General features: G+C 44.9%; 1 protein-coding gene across 1 annotated transcript in view; it reads right to left on the reverse strand.

Annotated features, from left to right (window-relative positions):
- Nucleotides 1-283: 283 nt before the first annotated feature.
- LOC129703163 (ventricular zone-expressed PH domain-containing protein homolog 1-like) overlaps nt 284-15,154 on the reverse strand; it is a 32,897-nt gene continuing 18,026 nt past the window's right edge. The window contains exons 6-8 of the mRNA XM_055645330.1: nt 12,339-12,456; nt 5,451-5,503; nt 284-2,675 (exon numbers count right to left, since the gene is read on the reverse strand). Coding sequence (XP_055501305.1) covers nt 2,439-2,675; nt 5,451-5,503; nt 12,339-12,456 — 408 coding nt within the window. The 3' untranslated portion in view covers nt 284-2,438. The remainder of the gene's footprint in view (nt 2,676-5,450; nt 5,504-12,338; nt 12,457-15,154) is intronic.

Here is a 15,154-nt window from a genome sequence, read left to right on the forward strand (position 1 = left end):
ACCCTCCTTCAGTCTAAAGTAAGGTCTCGTTTTGAAACTTCACCTATTCCTTTTTTTCCAGAGATGCTGCCTGTCCCGCTGAATCACTCCATCATTCTGTGCCTATCTTTGGTGTAAATCGCCATCGGCAGTTCTTTCCGACATGAAGAAAGTTTATCCATTTCAATTTATGGGAGCAGGGTGGGATCAGGTCCAGAAAATCCATGGACTTCATCCTTAACATGAGACACGTTCCCTCATGGTGTTTTCTTCCAGAAACTCCATTCATGAAAATAACGCAATCAAAAATAGATAGTCATGATGGGAATGAGGGATTTTGTTTTTTATTGTAAGGAACAAAAATTTCCAGTTCTGCATATCTGCAAAATATCTACACAGTGGAACATGCAGCCAATTGCTACAATTAAAGAGAAATCAGAAATACAAAACTATATAAACAGGGTTGAGTTATTTAAAAATCACGTGCTGTAATCATTCATCTAGGTGCTTGTTCCAGTTCATTGTAGAAACATAGAAAATAGATGCAGGAGTAGGGCATTCGACTCTTCGAATCAGCACCGCCATTCACTATGATCATGGCTGATCATCTGAAATCAGTATCCCGTTCCTGCCTTCTCCCAATTTCCCTTGATTCTGTTAGCCCTAAGGGTTATATCTAATCCTCTCTTGAAAACATCCAGTGAATTGACCTCCACTGCCTTCCGTGGCAGAGAATTCCACAGATTCACAATTCTCTGGGTGAAAAACTTTTACTTCATCTCAGTCCGAAATGGGGGGGGGGAGATTGCAACCTTCACGTGGTCCGTCCTGCTACGATGAATGCAATCGACCTGGCGTGCACAATCAAATAAGATCAAATAGAACTAGTTGTCCTACAACTTTAGGCTGTGCACGCCATACACTAGAAGAAGTCCTAAATGGCTTACCCCTTATTCTTAAACTGTGACCCCTGGTTCTGGACTTTTCCTGCATCTATCCTGTCCAATGCCTTTTATATGCTTCTATAGTACTGTTGATTTGACATTTTTGATGTCATTTTACCAGATGATAATATTTAACCTGTTCAGTGCCACACCCGAGTATACTCAGGTCATGGCCAATAGTGAAAACTTGGCAGTGAACAGGTGAATGCCACCCCAACCTGCAGTTACTCTCTCCCACCACAATTACTCTCTCTCGTTTCAAGATTAAGACACGCTGGCGAATCATCTTGATTAGTTATGTGAACTAACTGTAAGACATTCCTCTCGTGAGAGGAGTAGATCGGATAGATGCCCCGAGCCTCCTGCCCAGAGTTGGGGAATTGAGAATCAGAGGACATGGGTTTAAGGTGAGGGAGGGGGGGAAAGATTTAATAGGAATCTGAGGGGTAATTTCTTCACCCAAAGGGTGGCGGGTGTATGGAACGAGCTGCCAGAGGAGGTAGTTGAGGCACGTACTATTTCAATGTTTAAGAAACAGGTAGATACATGGGCAAGACAGGTTTAGAGGGATATGGGCAAAATGCAGGTAGATGGGACTAGCATAGATGGGACACATTGACCAATGTGGGCAAGTTGGGCCGAAGGGCCTGTTTCCACTTTATGACAAATTATTCTATAGGTCTGCCGAATCTACATACGAAATAAGGCCTCAAAGTGCTGGAGTAACTCGTCGACTCAGGCTGGATCTCTGGAGAACATGGATAGGTCAGTCTGACGAAATGAAGAATGGACCTGACACAAAACGTCACCTATTCCGGAGATGCTGCTGGACCCGCTGAGTTACTTCAGCACTTTGTGTCGATCTAATGGATAGGTGACATTTTGGATCAGAAACTCTTTTTCCAGACTGAATGGTCTCAACTTGAAATATCACCTATCCATGTTCTTGATTAGTACGGGTGTGAGGGGTGATGGGGAGAAGGCAGGAGAATGAGGTTGAGAGGGAGAGATGCTGGTCCTATAACTCAGGAACTTAGGAACTTCTCCAGAGACGCTGCCTGACCCATTGAGTTACTCCAGCATGTTGTATCCTTTTGAATAAACCAGCATCTACGGTTCCTTATTTCTACTGTGTACTGTAGTGATTCATCAGGATGGTTATTTTCAAGTGATAGGAGCAGAGCTAAGCCATTCGGCCCATCAAGTCTTTCCCTCTTAACCCCATTCTCCTGCATTCTCCCCATAACCCCTGACTCTAATAAAGAATCTATCTATCTCTGCCTTAAAAATATCAATTTTGGCTTCCACAGCCATCTGTGGCAAAGAATTCCACAGATTCACTACCCTCTGACTAAAGAAATTCTTCCTCATCTCCTTCCTAAAGGGACGTCCTTCAATTCTGAGGCTCTGACCTGTGGTCCTAGACTCTCCGTCCCACTAGTGGTCATATCCTCTCCACATCGACTGTATCCACTTTATCGCTAGCCTATGTTAACGGCGTTCTCCCTCCTCCCTTCATAAGTACGTGGTCGCCTCTCGGTTTTCTCTCTCCCTTGCCTGAGCCACGGCAACATTAATGCACTGCAGCCACTCCTCAGCATTCTTCTCGTCCTTTGCTTTGAAGATGTACGTTTTGTTATCGGTGAAGATTTCAAAGGCTCGAGGAAGACCCCGCTCTCTCCGCTTCTTGGCGATCACCTTCACACTTTGCACTTTGCTGAGTTCAATCGGGCAGTCGTCAGGGTCATCTTTCTGAAAGGCAAGGAAGCAACTAACAATTAGCAGAATAGAATTAGATGGGATGTTTTTATATTTCGCTTGGCCACATTATAGTCCAGTGGTACGAATATTGAATTCTCTAACTTCAAATAACCCCGGCATTCCCTCTCTAACCCTCCCACACCCAACTTCTCGTTTTCACCCAACAAACAGCTAACAATGGCCTGTTTCATTTATCATTGTTACTTTTTAGCATACCTTTCATTTGCTCTGGTATTTTATTTAATCCACATGTTTAATAATGTTTATTATTAATGTTTAATGTTTTATGTGTCATTCCTAATTATCACTGTATGTCATGTTGTCACTTGCGGGTGGAGCACCAAAGCAAATTCCTTGTATGTGAATACTTGGCCAATAAACATATTCATTCACTCATTCATTGTTCTTTTAGATCCCTACTTCATCATCTATAGCCCTCGTTACCCTTTTCTCTAATTATTCTGCAGATGGGTCTCGATCTGAAAGGCCACCCATTCCTTCTCTCCAGAGATGCTGCCTGTCCCGCTGAGTTACTCCAGCTTTTTGCGTCTATCTTCGGTTTAAACCAACCTCTGCAGTTCCTTCCTGCACAAGACGTTTTTATGAGCTTGTTTTATTTATATTTTCATTATTTGGTCGGCATTGGTGTCATTTCAACATATGAGGGGCGCGGATGAAGTTAACGGCCAAAGTCTTTCACCCAGGGTAGAGGATTCTAAAACTAGAGGGCGCAGCTTAAACTGAGAGGGGAGATATTTAAGCAGACCCAGGGGCAACCTTTCCAATAGGACGGGAGTCTGTAACTGGAATGAGCTGCCAGAGCAAGCCATTAAATTATCAAGTCAAGCCAAGTTTCATTCGTCACTTGCACATAAGGTGCAGTGAAATGAATTTGCCAGCAGCGGTACAATAAAAAAAGGACACACAATACACAATAAAAAATTAACACAAACATCCATCACAGCATTCATCACTGTCATGGAAGGCACCAAATTTGGTCTATCCTCCTCCATTTTCCCCCATGGTTGGGACCACGGGACCACAATTATGACTTTTACATGACATTTGGACACACAAATAAATAGGAAGGGTTTAGAGGGTTATGGACCAAATGCAGGTACATGGGACTTGCCCAGGGTGCCAACTTGGTTGGCAGGGACAAGATGGGCTGAAGGGCCTGTTTTCATGCTATATAAGTCTATGATTATTCTCCATTGCAACATTTTATTGCCAACGTAATCATTTTTTGTCTTTTTTTCCCCCAAGGATAGAAATGTAATTATCTTCTTAGACCCCTTCGGTTGTGGTTGATCATGGGTGGCTTCAGGGTTGGAGGAAGCCTGTGCGTGACTTTGTTTAACGTGGGGAGACTGGTGCACAGACAGCCACCCCACATTCCTTGACAGATCTGGGTCAAGATCCAATGGCATGGAGTCCTAGACGATTGGAGACCCTTTTCTGCTGCAGCCTTCATCTGCCTTCCCAGCCGTTGTGACGCTCCACTAAGGTCAGCCCTCAACCTCTGCCTGTTCCACTGTTGAGGTCTTGGTTGGATTGCTCTTTGTCAGAGACCTTCCCCTCAACCTTACCTCCATGGGTGGCCCTACCAGGAGCATAGCTCCAGACGGCATCGTTCTCAGGATCTCAGGACCACACAAGCTTCTCCATCACGACAAGGTGACAATCTATGGAAATGTAATTAACACAGATAATTTAACCCCTGACACCCGTACTAATCAAGAATCTGGTGAATCGAGGACATAGAGGACATAGAGGACACCTCTCAAGGTGAAGGGGAAAAGGTTTAATAGGAATCCGAGGGGTAGCTTTTTCACACAAAGAGCAGTGGGTGCATGGAACAAGCTGCCAGAGGTGGAAGTTGAGGCTGGGACTATCCCTACCTTTAAGAAGCAGTTAGACAGGTACATGGATAGTTGTTTAAGAAAGATCTGCAGATGCTGGTAAATCGAAGGTAGACACAAAATGCTGGAGTAACTCAGCGGGTGAGGCAGCATCTATGGAGAGAAGGAATTAGCGACGTTTCAGGTCGAGATCCTGCTTCAGACTGGCAATGTTTCAGGTCGAGACCCCTGTTCCGGTTTGGAGGGATATGGACCAAACAGAGGCAGGTGGGACTAGTGTAACTGGGACATGTTGGTCAGTGTGGGCAAGTTGGGCTGAAGGGCCTGTTTCCACGCTGTATCGCTCTATGACTATCAATCTCTGCTTAAAAATATCATTTGACTTGGCCACAGCTTTTTGTGACAATTAATTCCACGCTGTTCTATGTTCCAACACCAATGTTTTACTTTATTTTTAAAGATGACGAGAGTTATGCAGCAAAAAAAATTGCTGTTAAAGTACCATTTCAACTACAGGTGAAATTTGGTATAGTGAGGTATAGAAGGCTGTGGAGGCCAAGTTATGGCAGAGATAGATGGATTCTTGATCAGTACGGGTGTCTGGGGTTATGGGGAGAAGGCAGGAGAATGGGGTTCAGGTGGGAGAGATAGATCAGCCATGATTGAATGGCGGAGTAGACTTGATGGGCCGAATGGCCTAATTCTGCTCCTATCACTCATGAATTTTGTGACCAAGATATATAATTTGGTGAGAATTCATTCATGGGCTACGATGCTTCATTAAATAAGTTGATCTATGGAATTGCAAACATCTACCTACTGATTTTCCTTTACGGAATAGAAGCTGATTGCCAGCCAATGTGAAGTACCGAGTCTTCCATCTCTTTATAAATTTCCATCGCACCTGTTTTTCCTTCAGCTTGCCCTCGATGAGTGGTTGGCCGTCCTCATTTACAACTGTTGAAACAGTGTTAAACATGGACCGTCAGTTATAGAGTCACAGCCATAGTCACACAGGATGGAAACAGGCCCTTTGGCCCAACTCATCCATACCGGCCACACTAGTCCCACCTACCTTACAGCGCCAGAAACTCTGACCTTGGGTGCTGTATGGGTGGAGTTTGCACGTTCTCCCTGTGACCACGTGGGTTTCTTCCAGGTGCTCCGGTTTGCTCCCACATCGCAAATTCCTGCGGGCTCGTAGTTTAATTGGCCCTCTCTAAAATTGCCTCTCGTGTGTAGGGAGTGGTGGGATAGCATAGAACTAGTGTGAATGGGTGATGCGCGGACTTGGTGGGCCGAAGGGCCTGTTTCCACAGTGGACTCGAGGTGACTCTGGTTCTAAGATCGACACAAAATGCTCAGTGGGACAGGCAGCATCTCTGGAGGGAAGGGTTGGGTGACGTTCTGGGCCGAGATCCTTCTCCAGAGATGTTGCCTGTCCCACTGTGTTACTCCAGCATTTTGTGTCTATCTTCAGTGTATAACTAGCATCTGCAGTTCCTACACACTCTATGACTGTTAGTTCCTAATTACTGCAGCTCTCTCTGTCTATGATACTTTTTATACCACTAAAAGTCCTTTCTCTCGAGCAGATGTGTTTTAGTTTCTTCTTTTAATGCCAACCTGAGGTCAACTAACCTCTGGATTATTGCGTTTAACTGGGCATGTAGCCAAGTCAAGGTGATTGTTCTGTAAGTATGATGAGCATTATCCCAACAGCTACCCTCACTCACCAGCCCAGGCCCACATAGGCCAGGGTAGCGATTATTCTATTAACCTAGTGACAACTCTTGCCGCTTTTTAGAATATTAAGTGAGAGTTTGAGATGTGAAGTCTGACAAGAGTTCCTAATTAATTTGCTTCATTACTATTGGGATTGATTTGTCCTGAAACTCAATGCCAAAAAGGACTTGCTTGCAGCTTCCAAGATGATATAATGCAGAGGGATATTGGGATTTTCGGAAACACTAACAGTGCTGACTCTCGGAATAATGGGACACGGCAGGAGACTTTTCATCAGTGGAAAAGATTTGAAATTCAGCGTTAAAGTACAACAGCTCCAGAGGTAACTATTTATTTCCATGGTCAGTATCCAGAATCCGTCAGTCACAAAGATAGTCGGAGGCCAATTTTCTACACTCTTTGATTTGTTTAGAATATCTGAATAACATGTTACATGAAGACAGAAACGGTGGTGCAGCAGTAGAGTTGCTACTTCGCAGCGCCAGAGTCCTGGGTTCGATCCTGACCCTGGGCGCTGTCTGTGTGGAGTTTGCACGTTCTCCCTGTGACCATGTGGGCTTTCTCCGGGTGCTCCGGATTCCTCCCACATCCCAAGGACGTGTGGGTTTGTAAGTTAATTTGCCTCTGAAAATCACCTCTAGAGTGTAAGGAGTGGGTGTGAAAGTGGGATAGCATAGGACTAGTGCGATCGATGGTTGGTGTGGACTCTGTGGGCTGAAGGGCCTGTTTCCATGCTGCATTGTTAAAAGCTAAAACCTTTAGTTTGGAGACCGTTTAACAGATTGCGAGACAGGCTTTGTGGAGGCCAAGTCACTGGATGGATTTAAGAGAGAGTTAGATAGAGCTCTATGGGGCTAGTGGACTCAAGGGATATGGGGTAAGGCAGGCAGGGGTTATTGATTGGGGACGATCAGCAATGATCACAATGAATGGCGGTTCTGGCTCGAAGGGCCGAATGGCCTCTCCTGCACCTATTTTCTATGTTTCTGTTTCTATGTTTTTAGCGTAGACTCGATATATCAAGCGCTGAAGATGTGAGGTGACTATATGACAATAATTGCCTGCGCTTTGATCAGACTGACTACAGTTCTCAGCCATCACAAGATGTGGAAAAATCCATACTAAAGGTCACAGGATAAAACATTCACAAATTAAAACATTGTAAATGTTAATCATTGTGAAACATTGTAATCTCCAGCCTCTGAAGCAAAGAGGGGGGGGGGGGGACGTGAGGCCTTGCGGGCGCCAATGAGGTCACCAAGCTGGCTGCGGAGTTGATCATCTCAAAGTACTGACAGACAAAGACCAGGGAAACCTTGATCTGTCACTTCTCTAGTGTTTCACAGAGACCGTTTAACAGATTGTGGGACAGGCTTTCTGGAAATAGTGCAGAGACTATCTGTATGGAGTTTGTTACGTTCTCCCCGTGACCTGCGTGGGTTTTCTCCGAGAGCTTCGGTTTCCTCCCACACTCCAAAGACGTACTGGTTTGTAGGTAAATTGGCTTGGTATAAGTGTGAAAATTGTCCCTAGTGTGTGAGGGATAGTGTTAATGTGCGCGGGGATCGCTGGTCAGTGCGGACTCGGTGGACCGAAGGGCCTGTTTCCACGCTGTATCTAGTTTGAACCAGTAAACTAAACTAAACTGAGATTGATAACTTTTTAGTAAATTCTATTCCTCATTACCTGTGGTTCGGTCAAAGAGAAACTGTAAATTCACTGGCTAAGCATGCCAAAGAAATAACTGAGGCTCCTCTCCAAACTAAAGTACAAATTTAACCTAAATTATGTCTTTATTTAAACACAATGTCATTAATTAAACCACTATAATCTTTTCTAAGGATTTTTATCGGCCAATTTCCGATTGCAGATTTAATATTTTAATGATTTGACTAATGATTTGCAGATAAACCAAACAAAAAAGTTCTTAGGATTGTGTTTGTTTCCACTTACTGGCTCAAAGAGGTCTACTGAGGATTGGCAATACAAGCAGCCCATTCACAAACTACATCACGTCCAAGCAGGCTGCATGGTGGAGATGAAACCGCAGGAATCCCAGGCAAGGAAAACATGTTCTTGGCAACGATCAATCCAATGAAAATGGCATTTGAAATGAGAACGCAGTTCTGGCATTAAATTCAAGCCACACTAGGTAGAGAGCCCCGAAAACAGACCCACCATGCCCACGCACCCATCTATATTCTGCACCTATCTATGTTAGGGCGGTCACGGTGGCGCAGCGGTAGAGTTGCTGCCTTACAGCAAATGCAGCGCCGGAGACCCGGGTTCGATCCCGACTACGGGTGCTGCCCGTACGGAATTTGTACGTTCTCCCCGTGACCTGCGTGGGTTTTCACCGAGATCTTCGGTTTCCTCCCACACTCCAAAGGCGTACAGGTTTGTAGGTTAATTGGCTTGGTAAATGTTTTAAAAAATGTCCCTCGTGGGTGTAGGACAGTGTGGGGTTCGCTGGTCAGAGCAGACCCGGTGGGCCGAAGGGCCTGTTTCCGCGCTGTATCTCTAAAACTAAAAAAAGCTAAAACTATAAACCTGCATTATGTCTAAGCCTTGAGATTCCAGTACTTGTGTCTTAGTAAATGCTTCATTAAATTCACGTCATAGGAGCAGAATTAGGCCATTCGGCCCATCATCTACTCCACCATTCAATGGTGGACTCTCTTTAATCGGACTTTACTAGACTTTATCTTGCATTAAACATTATTCCCTTTATCTTGTATCTGTGCACTGTGGACGTCTCGATTGTAATCACATATATAGTCTTTCCACTGGCTGGATAGCACCCAACAAAAAAGCTTTTCCCTGGACTACGGTACACATGATAATGAACTAGACTAAACTAAATCTAGTATATTTGATTTTCCACCGTGGGATTGAAGGTTCTGACTATCTGTGCCTCTCACATGCTTATATCAGGCCTCCCTTCAACCTCTGATGTTCCAAAAAAAAACCCATCCCTGACCTCTCCCTGTAACCTCTGACCTAGACTGCATTCTTGCAAACCTCCTCTGCATCCTTTCCAAAGCCTTGACAATTTTCCTGTAATAGAGAAACCGGAACTGCTCGCAATACTCCAAATGCGGCCTCACCAAAGTCCTATAAAGCTGCATGACTTTCTGAGTCTTATATCCAAAGCCCTGGCCGATAAAGGCAGCATAACATACACCTCCCTTTCTACTCAATCTACCTGTCTTCCCACTTTCAGAGAGTTATGGACTTGGACCCCAAGATCGCTCTGTGCATCAATGGTGTAGAGGCTCATGCCATCAATCGTCTATTTCCCTTTGGCATTCGACCTCCCAAAGTGCACCGTCTCAAACTTGCTTGGATTAAACTCCATCTGCCATTCCTCCGCCCATTTCTGTAGCTGAGCTACATCCCGCCGTATACTGGGCCAGCCCGTCCTCGCAGCCCATGCCCCATTAAGTAGATTCACGACCCGCTCCGAATTGCCGAGATATGAATTGTCCGTATGATCATGGATTGGGGGGGGGTCAAGGAAAGAGCATTCACGTCGCGGCCCTGTTTCCACCAAATCTTTCCACCACCACGCACAAGAAACGACAAGACAGACACCGTTGCGTGCAGATGCCGAGGAGTGTATTCTAATCTTGTGTGTGGACTCGACAAGCAGTAGATATACAGGATCATGTAACTTTCCAACAAGGAGGCATTTTAGCTCGTGCAGCCCGCCCCAACACGCTAATTGTTGATGCTCTTGAGTCCCATTCCACTCCCTGACCACTGCCAATTTTACGTTTCAAATATTTACCCTCTTCCTCTCAAAAAGTTGTTATTTTGGATTCTTCTGTTGTTCGACGGTCCGTGCCAATTGAACAAACCTCGGCGTAGAATGTCTCAATCTTCCTTTGTTCCTTTGCTGATGATAGTGTTTTGATGGAGCTCCAGTTACTAACTTGTTGACCAGACTGACTTGTTTATCCTTCAGCTGCGATGAACTGGGCCCCAGCTTACACCAGGGGAACAATGAAGAATGAAGAGTATTCATTGTTCGTTGGGGACTGATCCTTCCGTTGTGTAACCCATCCTCAACCTCAATGAAACAGAAGCTAGTTCCCCAAAACCCAACAAGTATAACCAATTCCTTCATTTTATTTTAAAATATAAGATTTCTGAGTTTTTGTCTGACCGTTGTTCCTAATACCATAGATGCACATTTCTGAACCATATTCCCACTTGTGGAATTCTCTGCCACAGAAGGCAGTGGAGGCCAATTCATTGGATGTTTTCAAGAGAGAGTTAGGTATAGCTCTTAGGGCTAACGGAATCGAGAGATATAGGGAGAAAGCAGGATGATCAGCCATGATGGTGGTGCTGGCTCGAAGGGCCAAATGGCCAACTCCTGCACCTATTTTCTATGTCTCCATATATCTTTGAACATTATATTTTCTGAAGAGTCATACAGCGTGGAAACAGGCCCTTCGGCCCAACGAGCCCACACTGACCGACATGCCCCATCTACAGTAATCCCACCTGCCTGCGCTTGGCCCATAACCCTCTAAACGTGTCCTATCCATGTACCTGTCCAAATATTATGCCTCAACTATCTCCTCTGGCAGCTCGTTCCATGTACCCACCACCCTTTGTGTAAAAATTTTACCCCTTAGGTTCCTAGTTAATCTTTTCCCCTCACCTTAAAAACATTTTTTCCCCTAACTCTTTGCTTAATGGGTCTTTCTTTTTGATCACTTTTTCACACTATCACGATTCTTTCTCACTTTCTTAACTTTTTTCTCTTTTTAAAGCTTAAAAAATGAAATTGTACAATAAATGTAATGTTATATTTGGCTTGTATTATTGTAATGTACTGTACTTCTAATAAATAAAATTATAAAAAAAAAACAAAAAAAGAACAACTTCACCTTAAAATTACCTCAATGTTATATTTTCTGAACATCACACATTTCTGAACATTATATATTTTTTATCTCAGTCCCCGGCCCCATAGCAGAAGTGTCCACGTTGTGGGGCTGGAAACTGGAAGTATCCCGAGCTAATTCTGCTACCACCATCATCTATTGCAACAAGTGATGGCTTCCACTGATTGTCGCCGGAAGCTGGCGTCATTTTCAGGACGGACGATGACAGCGAGGTCAACATTTGTGACAAGATGGACACGAAAAGAAGACCTCAGTCCCCTTCTTGATCCCTCCATTCCTCATCTCACATTTCCTTTTGCATGTTCCAGATAGTTTTAGAGATACAGAGCGGAAACAGGCCCTTCAGCCCAAAAAGTCCACGCCGACCATCGATCACTCTCTCATCCACTCCCTACACACCAGGGACAATTAACCCTCAAATCCGCACGGTTTTGGGATGTGGGAGGAAACCGGAGCACCCGGAGCAAGCCCACGTGGTCGCAGGGAGAACATGCAAACTCCACACAGAAAGTTCGAAGGTTTCCAATGAGGTAGATGTAAGGACAGGACTGCACTCTCGCAGATGAGGGGATGGCTCAGTTGCCTGAGAACAGCTGGGAAGAAACTGTCCCTGAATCTTGAAGTGCGTGTTTTCAAACTTCTGAACCTCTTGCATGTCGGGAGAGAGTAGAAGAGGGAGCAACTGGGGTGAGACTGGTCCTTGATTATGCTGGTGGCCTTGCCGAGGCAGCATGAAGAGTAGATAGTTCAGTTTAGTTCAGAGATACAGCGCAGAAACAGGCCCTTCGGCCCACCGGTACGTGCTGAGCAGTGAAGTACACGAGCAATATCCAACACACTTGGGGAAATTTAAAATTTTTACCAAAGCCAATTAACCTACAAACCTGTACGTCTTTGGAATGTGGGAGGAACCCGGAGCACCCAGAGAAAACCCACGCAGGTCACCGGGAGAACGTACAAACTCACTACAGACAGCCCCCGGGCAAGGCAGCAACTCTACCGCTATGCCACCATGCCAACCAAATGGAGTCAGTGGGAGGGAGGCTGGGTTACGCGTTGTGCCAACAGTTCCACTGGGGTGTTGCTCTATACTACACTACCGCTACATACAACAGAGATGTTCTTACCTGCTGCCTTCTCTGGGTTATTGCACATGAAACATTGCCACCTTCCCACTTCCTCACTGTAGCCAAACAGGTCAAAAAACCTCACCTCGGCGAGGTGCATCTGCAGGCTGTCCAGATCCTATTCAAATGACATTAAAAAGTTATCATGGCTAGCCTTTGTATCAACTAAGAATATAGAACAGTACAGCGCAGGCCCACAGTGTCTGTGCCAAACTCAATGCCAAGTTACACTCATCTCCTCTGTCTGCACATGATCCCTCTGTTACCTGTGCATCCATGCACTTATGTAAAAGCCTCTTAACAGAGGGAAGACATTATACTAATTATTAATGTATATTCGTGTTCAAGTTGAAGCTCGAGTTACATTTATTGTCACGTACACCAATTGGTGCAGTGAAATTTGAGACCATGCAGCCACACAAATAAAATAAAATGAACGCAACACGATAGAATTTAACACGAACATCCCCCACAGAGGAATCAACGTTTCCCACTGTGAGGGAAGGCAATAAAATTCAGTCAACTTCCTCCAACTTTCAGTCATTTTCAGTTGCATCCTTCAATAACTAATTCAAAGTTGTCTTTGGAAGAAGAATGTTGGTAATCACGTCTAGTCATTGCAAAATTGGAATAGAGCAAAATAGATGTTTACATTTAGTAGATAGATGCAAAAAGCTGCTTGGAGTTTGATATGTCAGTATATAATTCACAATAATCAATTAAAGATGAATTTCTAATTAAAAAGATTAAATACTAATCTTCGTTTAATGGTTGTTACCATCCATCATTTTTCATCACTGAAAATCAACCTTTGTCTGGTGCATGTTCCAAGTTTCTCATAAATGACAATAATAGAACCTGTCAGGCTGTTTCGTTCAAAAGGCCTTGAAATCAAATTTGCGATTCTCTTTTCTTGTTACTGCTGGGCCGGGTGCAGAGAAGATTTACAAGGCTGTTGCCAGGACTCGCGACCTAGAGCTGCAGGGAGCCGTTGGGTAATCTAAGGTTTTTATTCCTTGGAACGTGGGGAAATACGTAAATACAAAGAACTGCAGATGCCGGTTTACAAAAAAAAAGGCACAAACCGCTGGAGTAAGTCGGGCAGCAGGTCAGGCAGCATCTCTGGAGAACATGGATAGGAGACCGATTGTAATGGGGGGAGGGAGGGGAGAGAATGCTGGGAGAGACGAGACACAGGGGTAGATGATAGGTGGGGGGTGGGGGGGGGGGGGAGGGATGGAGAGGCAGATAGTTGGACACCAGCCAAAAGGTGTGAACAAAAGGATTGAAAAACTTGCGAATTGTGAAGCTAGAGGAAGGAATGTAGATGGAAGGAAAGGGGAGAAATAGGTACATGTACGTGTGGGGGGGGGGGGGGGGGGGGGGGGGGGGGGGGGGTATGGGGGGGGGGGGGGGGGTGGGTGAAGAGAGAGAGAGGGGAGGGTTATTTAGTTAGCTAAAGTTGGAAAATTCAATGGTCATGCCATTGGGCTGTAAGCTATGCACGTCTTGCAAGTGTTTTGGCTTGTTGAAGCATGTTACCTGTCTAGCGTTTACATATATATAACATGCCTGCTATTAGCTTTATCTTGATGGGTATTACCTGTTATCTTGATATATTGCAATACAGAGAATGCCAGAAGTAACCCCACTCCTGCCCTAACACAGGTCCATCTCTGACAAAGTGTCCAAATCAATAAAGGTATGTTGGGCATTTCAAAACTATGTGCAGGGCAGCACGGTATTGCAGTGGTGGAGTTGCTGACTTGCAGCGCCAGAGACCCGGGTTCGATCCTGTCTGTACAGAGTTCGTACGTTCTCCCCGTGACCTGCCTGGGTTTTCTCGGAGATCTTCGGTTTTTCCCCCACACTCCAAAGACGTACCGCTTTGCAGGTTAATTTGCTTGGTATAAATGTAAAAAAATATGTGTGTCAGGTAGTGTTAATGTGCGGGAATCACTGGCTGATGCAAACTCGGTGGGCCTGTTTCCACGCTGTATCTCTAAACTAAACTAAAATCTAATTATGTATAGGAAGGAACTGCAGATACGGTAGCGGCATTTAAGAGACTGTTGGATAGGCACGTGGATATGCAGAGAATGGTGGGATATGGATTACATGCAGGTAGATGAGAGGAGGACTTGGCATCATGTTCGGCACAGACATTGTGGGCCAAAGGGCCTGTTCTTGTGCTGGACGGTTCTAATGTCCTAACATTTCTCCCAGGATACAAATATAAAATACTAGAAGGCATAGCTTTAAGGTGAGAGGGGCAAAATGTATAAGAGATATGCAGGGCAAGTGATTTTACACAGAGGGTGGTGGGTGCTTTGAACATATTGCCAGGGGTGGTGGTGGAGGCAGATACAATAGTGGCATTTAAGAGACTTTTGGATAGGCCCGAGGATATGCAGGGAATGGAGGGATATGGACCATGTACAGGTTGATCCTGTCCAATTTTACAGAGGCCAATTAACCTATAAACTCGCATGTCTTTGGGATGTGGGCTCCTCCAGCTGTGCCACTGTGATATGCCCATAATTAACTACGTGAAAAGAAATAAAAAATAGAATGACAAATGTAACCAGCTTAGTTTAGAGGTTCAGGGCCTTCAGCCCACCAAGTCCAAGCCAACCATCACCTATCCATTCATACTTTCTGTGTTTAGTTTACTTTAGTTTAGTTTAGTTTAGAGATACAGCGGGGAAACAGGCCCTTCGGCCCACCGAGTCCACACCGACTAGTGATCCCCGCACAGTAACACTACCCTACACACACTACCCTATATACACACACACTACCCTAAGGGACTATTT

The sequence above is a fragment of the Leucoraja erinacea genome, chromosome 14 (genome assembly GCF_028641065.1).
Source record: "Leucoraja erinacea ecotype New England chromosome 14, Leri_hhj_1, whole genome shotgun sequence".
In the NCBI taxonomy this organism is placed as follows: domain Eukaryota; kingdom Metazoa; phylum Chordata; class Chondrichthyes; order Rajiformes; family Rajidae; genus Leucoraja; species Leucoraja erinaceus.